This window comes from Phlebotomus papatasi, chromosome 1 (genome assembly GCF_024763615.1).
Source record: "Phlebotomus papatasi isolate M1 chromosome 1, Ppap_2.1, whole genome shotgun sequence".
Classification (NCBI taxonomy): Eukaryota; Metazoa; Arthropoda; class Insecta; order Diptera; family Psychodidae; genus Phlebotomus; species Phlebotomus papatasi.
This window is the reverse complement of record NC_077222.1, coordinates 105,091,545-105,107,813: the sequence shown is the minus strand read 5'-3', so window position 1 is coordinate 105,107,813 and position 16,269 is coordinate 105,091,545. Positions and strand designations below refer to the sequence as shown.

Below are 16,269 nucleotides of genomic sequence, written 5' to 3'. Positions count from 1 at the left end.
CCCAGCAAAGTCGACCCCGACAGTCTTGAATGCACGAATATGGGAGATACGATGCTGTGGAAGATTTCCCATGAGCTGAGTTTCTATTTGAGGATTTGCTCTGGTGCACCTTACACAATTTCTCACGACTTGCCTCGCAGCATTTCTCCCATTGAGTGGCCAATATCGTTGTCGAATCGTAGAGAGTAGTAACATCGGGCCCGCATGAAGCATACGTTCATGCTCCTCAATGATGATTGCATTTGCCAGGGTACCCTTAGGTAACAATATTGGGTGCTTGACATCCGTACCATCGTCCAACAGTTGGAGTCTACCTCCAACCCTCAATAGCCCATCACTGTCAATGAATGGTCGTAGCTTTCGTAGCGACTTCAGATGAGTTACTGAGTCCATTGAATTATTTTGAATGGCAGCAAAACAACTCTCTAAGTGCAACATCTGATACCACTGAATCAACATGATCTCAGCCTTCCGAATTAGTTCGACTGAAGGGCAAAGAGATGGTCGTTCCCTCTGACGCGTGTTTCGCTTCGGCAAGTTCACCCAAAACTTGAAGATGGCCATGCACCTTGCTAAAATTGTTTTCATCTTCGAAAATTTGCTAAAATGCATGGATAATTGTTCACAAATATCCAGATATCCACCCTTCTCCTTGTTAGGGTCCTTGTGGGAAGATATTAATCCACTTTTCACTATCGCACATGATGGATCAAATGGCTGAGGCCAAAATTCTTGAGACTTCTCTAACCATCTTGGACCATTCCACCACAGTGAGCAATCAATAAGTTGGGAAGAGGTAGTTCCACGGGAGATGAGGTCAGCTGGGTTGTCCTTTCCAGGTACATGTCTCCACTGTTCAGGGACACTCAATTTAAGAATTTCTGTAATCCTGTTTTTCACAAACAGCTCTCTCTTAGCAAGAGGAGCATAAACTTGGTGGAGCACAATCGTAGCATCAACCCAAAAGCGAACCTCATGGACATCTAAGGATGCAGAAACACTGCTCACCAACTTCACAACAAGGACGGCTGCACACAACTCTGCTTTTGGAATGGTCAATGTTCGGACACCGTTCTTGAAGGGACAAAGCTTAGATTTTGAGGTCATGAGACTTGCCGATCGATTTCCCGACGAATCCTCAGACACCACATATACAGCAGCTCCGTATGCCACTCCACTGGCATCACTAAATCCGTGAAGCTCCAAATGAATGGGGAATTGAATATTAGAAATCCATCTTGGAATCCGCATACTCTCTATGGTTTTCAAATCCTTGACATACAGAAGCCATCTATTACGTAAAGGATAGCTGGATTCATCTAGATATTCATCAGAGATTTCTGCATCCCAATCCAAAGCAATTCTCCAGGTTTGTTGCATGATCAACTTGGCACTAGTATTCAGAGGTCCTAACAGACCCAAAGGATCAAAGATTCGTGCTATGACAGAAAGTATTCTCCTTTTTGTAACGGTATCATTCTCCGAATCCAAGTTAACTCTAAACCGGAAGGTGTCTGCTCTAGGGCTCCAAATCATTCCTAATGTCTTGGTGGTGTGATCATCAATTGGAACATCAGGGTCTGAGGTGTCGGACAACAGAAATCTGGCATTTGAATTGAACTTAGACAGTTCCATTCCAGCAAGTTTCAAAATTCCAACAAGCTCTTCACAAATTTGGAAAATATCCCTTTCAGTGGGGGCAGAAACCAAACAATCATCTACATAGAAATTGTTTTTGATAACCTGAGCTGCTGATTTATATTTTTCCCCCTCATCATTTGCCAATTGGTTCAAGGCGCGAGTCGCAAGATAGGGAGAGGATGCCACTCCAAAACACACTGTGCGAAATCTCATGTCCATCAATTTATCCTCCGATGATTTCCTCCAAATAAATCTTTGAAAGTCCCGATGAGGTGGGTGTACCATTGTTTGGAGGTACATTTTGACAATATCGCATGTGAGAGCCACAGGATGCATTCGAAATCTCCATAAAATTGCGACGAGCGAAGGTTGTACGACAGGTCCAATTTTGAGAACGTCATTTAAACTGAGACCCGATAGGGATTTTGAACTAGCGTTAAAGACGACTCGGATTTTTGTGGACACTGCTGATTCCTTGACTACACAATGATGCGGGAAATAGTAAGATTTGAATTGCAGTTCATCATATGGTACAGTTTCGACAATTCCCAGATCAAGATATTCTTGAATGATCTCGTTGTATTGGGCCTTTAGTACAGGAGTTTTGTTCATGCGAGCTTCAAGAGAGTAGAATTGTCGAACTGCACTTGATCGATTACTTTGGAGAGAGTCAATATTTTCCTTAAAAGGAAGGTGAACCATATATCTCCCTGAGTCGGTTCTACAAGTCGTTGATTGGAAAAGCGTTTCAACCTCAACCGCTTCCAGGGATGGTGGGTCTTCCTGAGGAACTTCTTCGATCTCCCAGAATTTTTTGATTGAATTATCAATGCTTTCGAGAGTGGATATCCCACAGGTAGCATAAGTGATTGGCATGGCTTGGGGAAATACTGAAGAATGGGGTCCCACAATAATCCAACCAAGGCTACTTTCTCTGAGCATGGGCAAACCAGCACCGAGCTCGATTGACTCCCCTTTGACTAAACTCCAGAAAAATTGCCCACCAATAAGGAGTTCAATGGGACCTTTTCTATACCAATGGGGATCTGCGAGAGTGATATGTGCTGGTATGTTAATGGCAGATACATCAAAGGTGACAATTGGCTGTTCTCCAGTAATTGCGGGCATCACCAAACAATTGAGAGACAAAAGACTTTTTTCACCATCAGATTGTATCTGAAAATAGGTATTAACATGCTTCTTGGCTTTGTGAGGGGTCGCACCTATGCCTTCAACAATGAAATTAGCTGGACTTGATTTCAATTTCAATCGCTGTTGGAGGCTAGTCGTCATAATATTGACCTGAGAGCCGGCATCTAACAAAGCCCTACATGGCTGGAGATTGTAATCGCTATCCTGAATCATAACAATGGCGGTAGCAAGAAGAACTCCAGATCTCGAGGTTGAAGAATTCGACCTAACTTGTTCATATGACGCCTTTAGGGAAACGGGATTCCTCTCAAAATTGGAATTTGACGCTTGGTTTGGACGAAAATTCGGAGGAGTGGATTGGGAGGGTCTTGGAGTATCTGATTGGCTATCCTGACCCGAGTTCTGAGACTCACTAGCTAAAGCATCGTGGAGCAATCTATTGTGCTTCTGAGAGCAATGGCGGCACGATGGATAGGCACAGGCATTCAATGTGTGAGACTCCGAGAGGCAGTTTGTGCATATTTTTAGCTTGTGGACTGTATCTACTCTGGAAGAAGCTGGCAATTTCAGGAATTCGCGACACCTATACAATTTATGTTCTTGTTTATTGCAAAGTTTACACAAATTGTTCACATTTGTGACTGCGCACTTTGCCCGTGTAGGCTTAGGATCATGTGAGGGTTGACTCTTGGACTGATTCGAGGCACATGTCTCCAATGATTTGTATCTTCCTTGGAGAAATTTGGAAAATTCCCCCCATTTAGCGAGCCTTCCCATTACTTGTTGTGACCACAACATTTGAGTTTCATTATCAAGCTTCTTGAGTGTCATATTGATTAACCATGGATCCCTTTCAGTTACATTAAGAGCTTGAAGGGCTTGTAGGATTGATGAGGACATCGTTTGGAGCTTTCTAATGGACTGTGCAGATGGCTTTGTAACGGGGGCTTGACCAAGAAAGTCATCTATATGGGCATTAACAATGCAGAGTTTGTCCTCATATTGATCTTCTAACAGTTCCCATGCAACGGGATAATTCTCGTCACATATGGCTAAATGATCTACTACACGTAAAGCTTCCCCTGATAATGAGGTTTTTAAATAATGTAATTTTTGGGCATGTGATAAACCAGTACGAAAATGTACCCCTGACTTGAATAAATCTTTAAATGATTTCCATTGTGCATAAGACCCGGAAAATTTGGGTATTTTAAGAGGCTCTAAATCTACATTTGAGTCAGAAGAAACAATATTGTTTTTTGTTGATGAACCAGGGGATGGGCCAGAGTTCCGGGACGATTGGCCGAGCATCGTCATCTCGCTTTTATGTACTTCAACGAGACTTACCAGAGCTGCCTGCTGTTTCTCCAGATGTGAGGAAACATTCATAACGAGAGTCTTCAGGTCCGATGTCTCTAAAGCTGAAGCAGCAGTACCTCCGGTGGCATGTTGGGCATTTGTCTTTGCAGCGTTGATAAGACGAGCAGCCCTGTTAGCCGTCTCAGCACAGTCAGTTAGGAAACAATTCAGCTCATCCACCTCTTGTTCCTCTTCATCCTCATCAGCGTCTAGTATGATTTTCTCCTGCACTGTCTGATATTTTGCCTCAATGCGATCGATGTTCTCTTTCAAGGTCATCAGGTCCACCAAATCATCTTGAGAGACTTCATCTGCAATGTAGCTCTCAATTTGTCGTTTGGCGATGGTCAATTGCCCCTTGTAGTTAGCACGGGTTTGCTTACTGGCGTTGGCAGGCATCGTGGGTCACGAAATCCTTTTTTTCCCTGGCGCGGGACCAAAAAATGTATGGGGATTTACCTTAATAGAAGGTCAAAGAACTGGAATTAATATTTGATGCAACTACGTGCGTGAGTCTGGTGTGAGTTACCTTAAAAGTTAATGATTGAACGTTAGAAATGTACTTCTTCTGCCTCTCTTTCTCTCCTTTATCAATCACGGAATTACCTGCAAAGATTCTTTGGTTATCCAGGTGAGAAGGGCGAAAAAAAAACTTTTTCCACAGCCAAAGTGAAACTCCTTAACACTTTTTTGACTCCAATATATTTTTTTTCACTAAATTTGTCACCTCCAGCGTCACTTTTTAGACTGAACAAAGAGAATTTTTGCACTGCAGATGATCTCTTTATCAATCCTATTAGTACATAAGGAAAGTGGAAGGGAGATCATCTGCAGTGTCCGCTATGCGATTTGGGCTTTGCCCACCGAGGGGCCAACAACTCAACAAATTCACTGAGTGGAGCGAACACTCAATAAGTTAAGTAACAGACGGGTTATCAAGTATCCAAAGTCATTATCTCAAACCCTTTGGCCTCAAAGAATGCCTAATGCTAGGGTGAAAGGAACGTCTATTGACACTTTAAGAACTCGTGTCAGCACCTATTGACACCCTACTCTGTACTATTTGGGATATGAAATTTGAACATCTCTGTTTATAGTAAAAGTCATATTACAGATAAAAACGTTATATTACTTATATTTTACTAGATACATTAAATAATTTTCAAAATCTTGACAAAAGTGTCAATAAGGGTTCCCTGTCGAACAGACGTTCCTCCGACCCTACTTGGGAAATTGGCAAAGAAAGTTAAGACTACAATTGAACGAAGACAATATTCTCACCTTTCGTACAACAACTAACACACTCGGAAAATAATCTTTAGTTCCTAACCAACTAAAGGTTTCTGCGGAAAATAAACTTAGGCAATTGTTCTAATTGCCTGGCAAAAAGAATCTTCCAGTTAGAATAATGTCCTGACATGGTCCTATTGTCTCTCAATGGTGTCTCTCTTCATTATCACTGTCGGTGAAGGAAGGACAACGATGAAAGAAGTTGGGTAACAAGTGAACCCACAGGATTTGGTCATAATTTCAACCACGATGGAATGATATAGAGAAATTTTGCTATTGTTGTCACTGCAAAATTATTATTATTGTAGCCTTGGATAGTTAAATGTGTGAGGCCATTCATATAGTTTTCTTAACAAGGGGTCCTCACCAAGTATAGGGCTCACTCTGGCTTCTTCACAAGGGGCTTCCTTGGTGAAATACAGGGGAATGGGGTTGAAGATAGTGAATGTGTTACGTTGAATTTTCTTATGCCATTAAGAAAGTGTTATTCATATTCTTATTCCTTTTGGGATGAAGGTGTGGTGCAGGGGTCTAAGAGGGGAGGGATGAGTTGGAAAACGGAAAATATTAAGATTTGCTTATTCGCCATTGAGATTCTGGGAAGTAAAATGAAGGGGAAGGAGTAAGAATGAAATTGTCGTTTTTGTATTCACAAGTTATATTATTTCTTGGTCTTTTCCCCGGATTTTATCCCAACTAAACAACAGTCATATTTGTATTGTTCTTCGATGGATTTTCTTAAGGTTTTCCAGCAAAAGGAAGATGTGAGAAAGGGGGGGGTTGGCTATAATACACAACCCTCTTGCATTTTGCCTTTTGTTTTGTCATGCTATAAGTTTTTGATATAGCACAATTTACAAACCCTCCTATTTTAGGATGCGGTTTATTTATTAAGTCATTGTCAAATGCATCGATGCATTTTCCCAGCATGATACTGAATTTCTTCCAACATTTGAGTGACATTTTATGGTTTCCCATTCTCATTTTCTCATCGTTTTTTCTATATGATTTTTCCAAGGGGCAAATTTCTATATCCATTGCATGCTGAAAATGTCAATTTTCATCCGTGGAAAGAGAAAAACTTGCATAGAAAAATTTAAAATGCATAGAACGATAGAAATTCCTCATTATGACTTGTCATTCGAACCTTCCGGGGATGTTCTTTTCGCTCAATTTTTTTTTTAAACTCTTCTGCTGAACTCTTTTCATTAAACCTCTTTCTAAATTTCCCTTTTTTCCCTCCAATCTATTAATAGCCTTGGAAAAAAGGGATATTTCCAAATGTTTCCCCCTCAACCCAAATGCCCATACATCATAGGTTAGTAAAATTTTCAAGTTAAATTGCATGAAATATGATGATAGTGTTTTGCCTTATCTTCCAGCACAAAAATTTTCTCTCTATATAGCCCTCTTTTGCCCATTCAGGAAAATGTGGGTGGAAAATTTTTATACTTGATGACATGGTATAATGTTCTGTGATTATTTACTGCTGAATCAAAAAATTTTTCACTATCACATGCAACTATAAGTCTACCATTGCAAATGTTGGCATTCGCACCGAAAAAAAATCGACTACCGAGAGATAGAGAGAAGAATAAATGACAATGATGATGTGCATTTACAAAAAAAACTAACCATCATTCACTCATATTCAACGAGGAAAAATTTAGTTTTCTCTTCAATAGCATTTTTGCAAATGTAGCATATTTTTTCAGCTCTCGAAACTTCATATTCTTCTATAAAAGTACCATAAAAAAAATAGATAAAAAACTTTCAAATAGACCAAATGGGTTGCCTTGTGATGGAGATGTTGGGTAAAAGTTGTCTTAAAATACATAAAAGACATGAACTTTTCTTCTTTCGATTTTTCTATCAGTAGCTAAAGGGGTGGAAAGTTGCATTTTCAGAAGTGGGATACCCCATCCACGATATTCTGAAACTTGTGACGATATTTGGTGGGAATGTCTTGATTTTTTTATTGTCTTGTAAACTGCCAGAAGCGATAAAGAAATGCAGAAGAGAGCCTTGGTTGAAAGAAGTAAATTCTCAGTGGAAAAATCTACTTCTATTTTTGCATGTTATTGCACTCAGAAAAATCTAAGATTAGAATGATTGAATACTTAATCAGGGTTGATTAACACATAGTAATTGGTTAATAAACTAGCACTTGGGTAACCAGAATCCTCTTGAAATTTCAAGAAAATTCTTATCAATTTTTAAATAAATCTAATGTCAGTTAGTAAACGTAGACCATTTACGTTTAATACATATACAAAACCTAACCTTGATACACCTTTAACGACCATAGACTTCAAGGATTGTCGATTTCGGAACTAGACCTAGAGCAACTAGAAACACTTAATCTAGATCTAGATAGAATTATTTTCTCTTTCAATTAATATAAGGGCCCTCTCGACAGTCGACGTCCAAACCAACCAATCCTAATCCTATGATCCATTTAAACTATCGTCCCTAGGCAGATGTTGAAGGTTCCTAGGGGTTTTGTTCGAGTCAAATCGTCTCCGTATGTCAGTGAATGAGTAATTAGGTGAATCCCATTAAGGCTTACATATTAAACAGAATGCTATAAACCTGTCATTCCAGTAGCCGGCCTATTCCTAAAAAAAGCATTCAATCTTTGAAGATGTAAAACCGTTGCTTAAATTTAGGTTAAAGCAGAATTTTTTCGTTTAAACTAACTGTAAAAGAAATTGTAAACTCAGACCGTACCAGGGATACCGTACCAGGGATTAACCCATTCCTTACCATGGTACTATACATAATACGCAAATTGAGTGATTTTAGATGATTTATTCCTCGGTAACTGCTATCCGAATTGCTGTCGGAAATGGATTTTTAGTAACTTTAGTCTTTTAATTACTTGGGAAAAATAGTCCGACAGAGATGAAAATACATTTTGTTATTCTTTTCTTGCTTCGCGGAAGGTCATACAAAATTTTTGCTCAAAATGGCGAACGGAATATGAAACCTCCCGTCGAATTTGTTAAAATGGGCCTCATTCCTCTTTTCTGATTTGAATTCTGGTTGCCAATTTGTTTTCTTGAATAGTTACTCTATCTAAAGCAATAGAGTTTGTAATAAATTAATTCACAGAATTTAAATTCAGTGACCGTTAAGACGTGTGTTTGACAGGGGCTCCCCGCGCCTCCATCTTTCAGATTAATTCATCTATTAATCTGTAGGAAACTAATCCCAAAATATGAACATTCTATCTCAAGTATTTCTGGTACATTGACTGAATGGGCTAAGGCAGTATTGACCAATCTCATGCACATATAAAAGCATCTTCTGACTAGAGGTTTAGCCCAGTTTCCGAAGGTCTCAGAATCGTAAATGGCGACCAATTTTATTGCTCTCTCAAAATCTAACAGGTCATTTGTCCTTAATATCCCAATCTTAAGTTAAGTTTCCCAAAATATCTTGAAAGATGAGAAATTATAACAGTTAAGCCATATGGCTAAGCTTCAGGCATGAGCCCCGTATAAAACTCGACGCAACTAAAACCAGAATATTAAACCGCAAACGCAGTAAACTGTTTAAAAAAAACTCTTGGCATCTTAGTAATGAAACTTTCTCGTTTAGAGACTTTAAAGTACACTAATGGTCCCCTTAATTTCGAGCTAGAGAAAGCTTTAAGATTTAAATTGAGGATTCAGATCCAAAATGAAACATTTACGATTCTGAGTTGAAGGCTAATGACGCTTTATCTATTCCATTTTGCCTCAATTTTTTTTTGTATTTGAAGGTTTTAAATAGATTTAGAAAACACATAAACAGTTTGTCTGAATCTTCAAAATGATTTACAGATAAAGCTCTTCATTTTGCGGATAAACAGTTTGTAGTTAGAATCTTCTAAGTAGATGGACAGCCTTTTGCAGTTCCCTTCAATGAATTTTATGACAAAATGGAATCCGGTCAAAATCCCGAAAACCAAAATTTTTTAATCTAAAACCCCGAATGGGTCGATATTCCGAAAGGGTCGAAATCCGAATAGACAAAGTCCCGAATAGGGCTACATCTTGAATGAGTCAAAAACCCAAACGCCAAAATCTTGAAATTCAAAATCCTCAAAACCAAAATCCTTAAATACAAAATTCCGAATGGGTCGATATCCGAATAGACAAAGTCCCAAACAGGTCAAAATCTCGACTGGGACGAAATTCCGAACGCCAAAATCCTGAAAAGGCAAAAGACCCGAAATCCAAAATCCTCAAAGCTAAAATTACCTTCTATTCTTAAAAGTTTTATAGCTACTCCTATCATAGCAAATGCGTTGTTAAGGAAAAAGAGAAATTTTCTGTATTTTGGGAAATTATTTTACACATTACCCTCCGTATTACTGCGTCCCTTTCAGGATTTTGAGATTTTCGGGATTTAGTATACGGAACTTTAGCTTCTGGAATTTTGACGTCCGGAATTGCGGGTCTTCCGGATTTATCTCTCAGGATTTTTGCTTTTTGAGATTACAGTTTTCGGATTTTGGTTTTCCGAGATTTTGGCTTTCAGGATGTTGGCTTTCGGGATTTTGCCCGGTACCGGACGAAATTATCTACATAGTTTCAAACTACGCAATCTGTAAGTACTATAACTGCTTCCTTGACAATTGAAAGATTTAAATAGTATAATTGTTAATTTAAGTTTGAATACAATCAATTCCTTTAGAAATAAACTTAAAGTCTACTAATTGAAGATTACACAAAAACTTAAAATTAAATTAGTTGTAACTTAAAATTTACAACTACTGTTTTACTACAGCTTCAAAAGTTAACAGTTTATGGCTGGTTTTACTAAATTTTGCCTCTTATAATCCCAAATCCCTTAAAATTTTTAGGACCTTTCGGTTTTCGTTACAATAATAGTTAAAGATTTTTTTTCCAAATTTTTCCGAGTGTGGTACACTAGTTAAAAATATTGTAATGTCGAGATAAATATTCAAATATTCATGTGCTAAAGGCTTTTTGGGAGAGAAAGTTGCTCCATTTCTCCTCAGCTGCAAAATGCGAAAGAGAGAGTGTCCCAAAGGATAAATTTTGGGGTAGTTTGCTTCAATCTTCTTGTTGAAATGGATAACAACTCCTGGTTAAATACTCTTGTTCATCTTTTGTATTACAAACTTTGTAATATCTGAAGAAAATTAGCAATAGATATTACTATTTTTTCCTTCCCCATTTCCACAAAATAAACTTGATGGAGCTTTTCTTTTGGAGTACTTTGAGGGATGAATTTTATCTTTTGCGTCATTTTACAAGATACTATACCCAAGTAACATTGCTATTAATGGTAATAATATAATTTTTATCATTTTGATCGTGAAACACAATATGATCCATCATTGTCATCGTACTTGGTGAATGTCTTTTTCTTCATTCACATCTCAAAGGGGGGACTGCAAGGGGGGTAGTTTGGCAGGGAAAATGTATATGGAGGCAAATGGAAAAGGAGATGAAGCCAATTTGTGTGAAACTCTTCTCACAGGCCATTTGCTGCGAACGATAGGACCATCTGTTATTTCGTGTTTTATGGAATTGATGAATACGACTCTTTCATTTCTTTCCATCGTTTATTCGTCTTTTGCAACAAGGAAGAAAAACCATTCGGCAGTTTTTCCACCAAGGAAAAGTCGCAATTTCTCTTCATTTCATATAACTCTTGCGATTACGCGCGTTTTTTACCGTATTGCAATAAGACATCAGCGTAACGATTATGATTTCTGATATCCCAGACAATCTTTTAGACTCTAAACCTAAATGTTCTTTTTTTTCCTTGGGAAAATACTTCACGGGTTGATTTGAGGGTTGAAAATACAGAAGAATCTTGTATTCTTTGTATCTTCGTGTTTTTGCGAAGGCAATATCAATATTTTCTAATACACGATAATTTTCGTTCAAGCACCAATTGAATTTCATTTTCAAATTACAATTGCCCAGTTATAAAAAATCGAGAAAATACATGAAAAAACAAAATACAATAAGTTATAATTCCTTAAACAATTGATCCAAACAAAATTTTAAAAATTAGCAAATATGGTTTATAGAAAATTGAAAAAAAAAACAATAACCATTATTGGACATTTCTATCAAAATTACTAAATTCAAATATGATAAGACATTCGCTAGAAAGGAGGTTTGAAATAAATCAGCGAGGGAAACCTATTTTATTTTTTTTTACTTTTAGCTAAGGCACTACCATCAATAAATTTTTTTCTTGATTTCATTTTCAGTAATAAAGATTTATTCCTTTATATTGTATAGTCCTACATGTTACTTTCTGTATCCTGGGCATGAACCAATAAACTTATTACTTAGGGGAATGTTGGCATGTTTCGCACAGAGTGAACCTTCAAACAATGCAAATTTTCTCTTTGTTTGCAAAGCGCTAGTTCGACATTTCTTAGCCAAGGGGGTGACATTAGCTCTGAAAAATGCGACCAGTTTTAGTGTAAATTGTCTCCTGTTTTCGAACACATTTCACGAGATATCTCCAAAACTACGTAACTTGCCAATTTGGGGTTTTCGGTTGCCTTTTCGTTATTAAATTGGCTTTTATTTTGTATTAGTATTATTTGCTAATTCGTTCCACAATGACAGAAAACAGCTAATAAACTTTAAAAAAAATTCGGCGTGCTAGAAATATATGGGAAACATAGGAAACGTCATGCCCCTGTTCTTAGCCATAAGATAGTTAATTATTAAGCTCATGAAACGAGATGAGAAATGGTAAGTCAGCTCTTTGCAAACAAAGAGAAAATTCGCATCGTTTGAAGGTTCACTCTGTGCGAACCATGCCTACATTCCCCTATTATTATTATTTCTCACAGGCTTTGCATATGTCCACCTCACTTTTTCGCACTCTACTTCTTCCTTTGAACATCACAACAAATTCAGTTTAGTTCAGTCGAATTTGGAGAATGGAAGAATGAGACAGATATATACAAAACGAGTGAGAAAGCAAAGGATGTGAATTTTGATTCATGAAATTTTCCTGATCTAAAAGGTGTGGCAGAGCCGTTCATTTCAGAATTCAAAAGCGAAAAGGGTGAAACACGATGGCATAATTTTTTAATTGACTGAAATTCTACGGATTGAACTTCAACCTCTTACTTTTTCAAACTAAAATCAGATTTAGCTGTCTCTTTCAGTAAAATTTAAATTTAGTGGTGCAGGTACACCTTTTCAACTGACATGAGTGAAATTCAATCGACTGAAACTTTACTTCTTATACTTATGACTCCAGCACACCTTTTAGATCAGGAAAATTTCATGTAGTCGAAATTCGAATCCCTTTCTTTCTCACATGTTTTGCATATGACTATCTCATTCTTTCGCATACCAAATTCGATTGAGCTAAATTGAATTTGGAGTGATGTTTAAAAGAAGAAGAGTACAAGAGAATGAGATAGACAAATTCAATGCATGTGAGTAAGAAAGGAATTCGAATTTCGACTTCATGAAATTTTCCTGAAATCAGATATAGCTGTCTCTTTCTGTCAAATGAAATTTAAAATTGATATTGAAAAATGAAATTGAAATTTCATTTTTCATTCGACAGAAAAAGACAAACGTATCTATTTAATTAATATTTAATTTAATAAATATTTAATTAATTTTTATCACAACTCTGTAGCACTTCCATTTTTTTTTCTCGTCTTGTTAAGCATCTGATTGTATACTTTTTGTTCTAAACATATCTTTCTTTTATATTAAAATGTATAATATTGTATAGTCCCAACTTGTTGCATTCAACCGGGGCATTAACCAAATAAATATTCTATTCTATTCTATTCTATCTTATTTCAGTTTGAATGAGCAAGAGGTAAAATTTCAATCGATTGAATTTCACTAAATTGAAAAGGTGTGCCAGCGCCATTATTCTTTTAAACTGAAGTGACATATAAATATCTTTGTCTCTTTCTGTCAATTGAAAATTAATGGCGCTGGCACACCTTTTCAATTGAGTGAAATTCAATCGAATGAAATTTTACCTCTTACTCTTTCAAACTTAAAATCAGATATTATTGTCTCTTTTTGTCAAACGAAAATTGAAAATGAAATTGAAATTTCAATTTTCATTTGGCAGAAAGAGAAGAAAGTTGAAGAGCTGTGCCAGCGCCATAAATTTTGAAATTCGATCGATCGAAATTCTACCTCTTACTCTTTCTCACTGAAGTTAGATCTCGCTGTCTCTTTCTTTTCAATTTAAGGATAAAATTTCAATTTTGATTTCAAAGAAAAAAACAGCAAAATTTCGCAAGAGTAAGAGATAGAATTTCAATCGAACGATTTTCACTAAATCAAAAAAATGTGTCCAGTGCTAGGATGATTAACTAACGGATAGGAGCATTTTAATTCACAAATGGTACATTTTTCTTAAATTATTTATAATTTTTATGCCTTAGATTCCACAAAAATAAATATAACACGAAATGGTAGCCACATATATAGAGAATATATTTTTATTGAATTTAAAATTTTACTGGTGTTACAGATAGACAATTTTTTTAGAAAAATTCAAAAAAATTGCGAATTTTACATCTTTTTCATAAAGGTTTTAGAAACGATTATCCTCGTGCAATCATTATAAATTATGTGCTAATAACATAACATTAGATACTCTTTCATTTGGTAAAAGTTTTAAAATGATTGCATTTGGTTTTATACCAAAACTAAAAAACCACTTAAGAAAAAATATACCACATTTTTGTACGGAAAATGTATGAGAATGCTCTGCCCTGGTCCAGTGCCATAAAATTTCAAAAATTTCCCTAGAATTTTTTATGAAGAATTTCAAGAGAATTTTCTTAAACCAAAATTCAGCGAAATTTAAGAAGTCCTTTAGATTGAAAATCAAATATAATTTCTCTAAAAATGACAAATAAAAATAGAAAATTGAGCTCTGTAAGTAACTAAAATCACAATGTTGTACATTTTCTTATGCTGCTTATGCGTGATTCTTTTACGGCGTGTGGTTTTTGTCTGATTAAATTATTTGACGATGAAGAGAGAAAATAATAAATCCCAGGAATGATCTGACGGAGAGCATAAAAATAAATAGACCGATTTTATAGCAATTTTTACGACGGCTAAATTTGACTTTGCAACTTTTGCCATACTCCGCGAACCATTTTCACCCACTCCCACCTCTCCCCTGGATTCAGGCCCCTCGAATCCCTTTTTCCGCGGGAAATCCTTCAAGACAAACCCTCTCTCTCTCTCTTTTGGAAATATTTTACTATTATTGTTACGATTATTATTGGGATGTGCAGAGGGGCGGCAGCATGAAAGGGGCCGCGAGAGAGTGTGAATTTTCTGAGGGATTTTATGACTTTCCAAAAAGGAGGCACATCAACCCAACCCCCAAGCCCCCGGAGCCCCTTAAAGGATGCCATTTGGTTTTTGAAACAAACTGACTCGGAGCATCTTCAACTTTTCCCGTACAATCTCCATATTTATGATTATTGAATCAAAAATGATGATGGAATTTAATTAAAAACCATCCCACTTCAGCCTCAATCAAAGTCCCGGGCCCCCTCGTCAGGCGAGCAGCCCCTCGTGATTGAGACGCAAAATGAGTCTCAGAAGATACTTCTTAAGATCTCTAAATCACACAAAATTCAATATTCACAGCATTGGAGAATTGGATGGAGGAATTCAAGTGTCTCAATATGAACTCCCTGTCACCCAGCATCCCCGGAAAATGCTGGAAAATCTCAAAAGTTGCCCCCTTCCCAAAGCGAAAGCACAACTCAGCGGGGAGATAGTTGTAGGGAAAGGGGTTGAAATAGCAAGAAAATAGCAAGAAAATCCATTTCATTGTTCAACAGAGGGAACATCGATACAAAGTCTCTAGAATATCATCCATAAATTCCCTCCCGGATGGTACTTTTGGGAATTGAAATGCAATATTCACTCCGTCGCGCAATGGACTATTTTATCGTCTCAAAATTGAATCATAAACAAAGTAGATTTTCACGGGGATAAATAAAAAAGCAAATGCTCTCAATTGTCTCTCGATTTCGTGGAAAAACAACCTGGAAAAATTGTCACTTCTGGGAGAAATCTCACTCCCGGAAAAGGTATGTTCGTGCAAAAAAATGACGCTTTGGAGGCTAGGAAGATTGAGGTTATGTTGACTTAAAAGGTGGTGGGAAAACACACTTTTTAGCCAGAAAATCATGAAAATCCACCTACCTGGTACTTGATGGTACTTCCTTGAGACCTGGCTGCTCTCCAATTGAGGGCTAAGAGACAATTTTCCTGGGAATTCCACCCGAAAATCATGTCATCTTTGCCCTCAAGGAGATTCTGTGTTTTGGTCAAATCATCAGGAAGACAGCGCTGAAGCACTTTGAACATCTCTTCCTGATTGAACTGAAAGGTGTCCGTACACGTGGCCATCGTTTTCACTCACTTTTCACAAGAATTTCCACAGATTTTCACAGTAAAAACACAAATCCGGCAAATAAACACTAGAAAAGCGGCATTGTTTTGACACGACTACTTCGTCCACAAGAGGCGCCACAAATCTCGCCAAAAGAAGACCAGAGGGCGCTTTAACGCGGGATTTTGAATTCAAAATTTACGTTTTGAAAAATCTTTTTTAATTTATATTTCTCATAATAATATTCTTAAAAAATTAAATTGATAAGCATAAAACAGCTTAAAGTAGGTGAGATTATTAATGTGAACCAACTATGGGTGCCTGCAAATTAAAATTGTGAACTGAATTTGTGAATGAATAATCATAAATTAAAGAAATTTAAAAAATCAAAATTAGATCAATTAGATACCTAATTTTTCATACAAAGTG

The 16,269-nt window shown here is 36.9% G+C and overlaps 1 protein-coding gene across 1 annotated transcript in view; it reads right to left on the bottom strand.

Annotated features, from left to right (window-relative positions):
• The window catches only part of LOC129799055 (nuclear pore complex protein Nup88), a 172,275-nt gene extending 156,306 nt beyond the window's left edge, over positions 1-15,969 (bottom strand). The window contains exon 1 of the mRNA XM_055842658.1: positions 15,651-15,969. Within this exon, the coding sequence (XP_055698633.1) occupies positions 15,651-15,857 (207 nt within the window). The 5' untranslated portion in view covers positions 15,858-15,969. The remainder of the gene's footprint in view (positions 1-15,650) is intronic.
• Between the last annotated feature and the right edge of the window lie 300 nt (positions 15,970-16,269).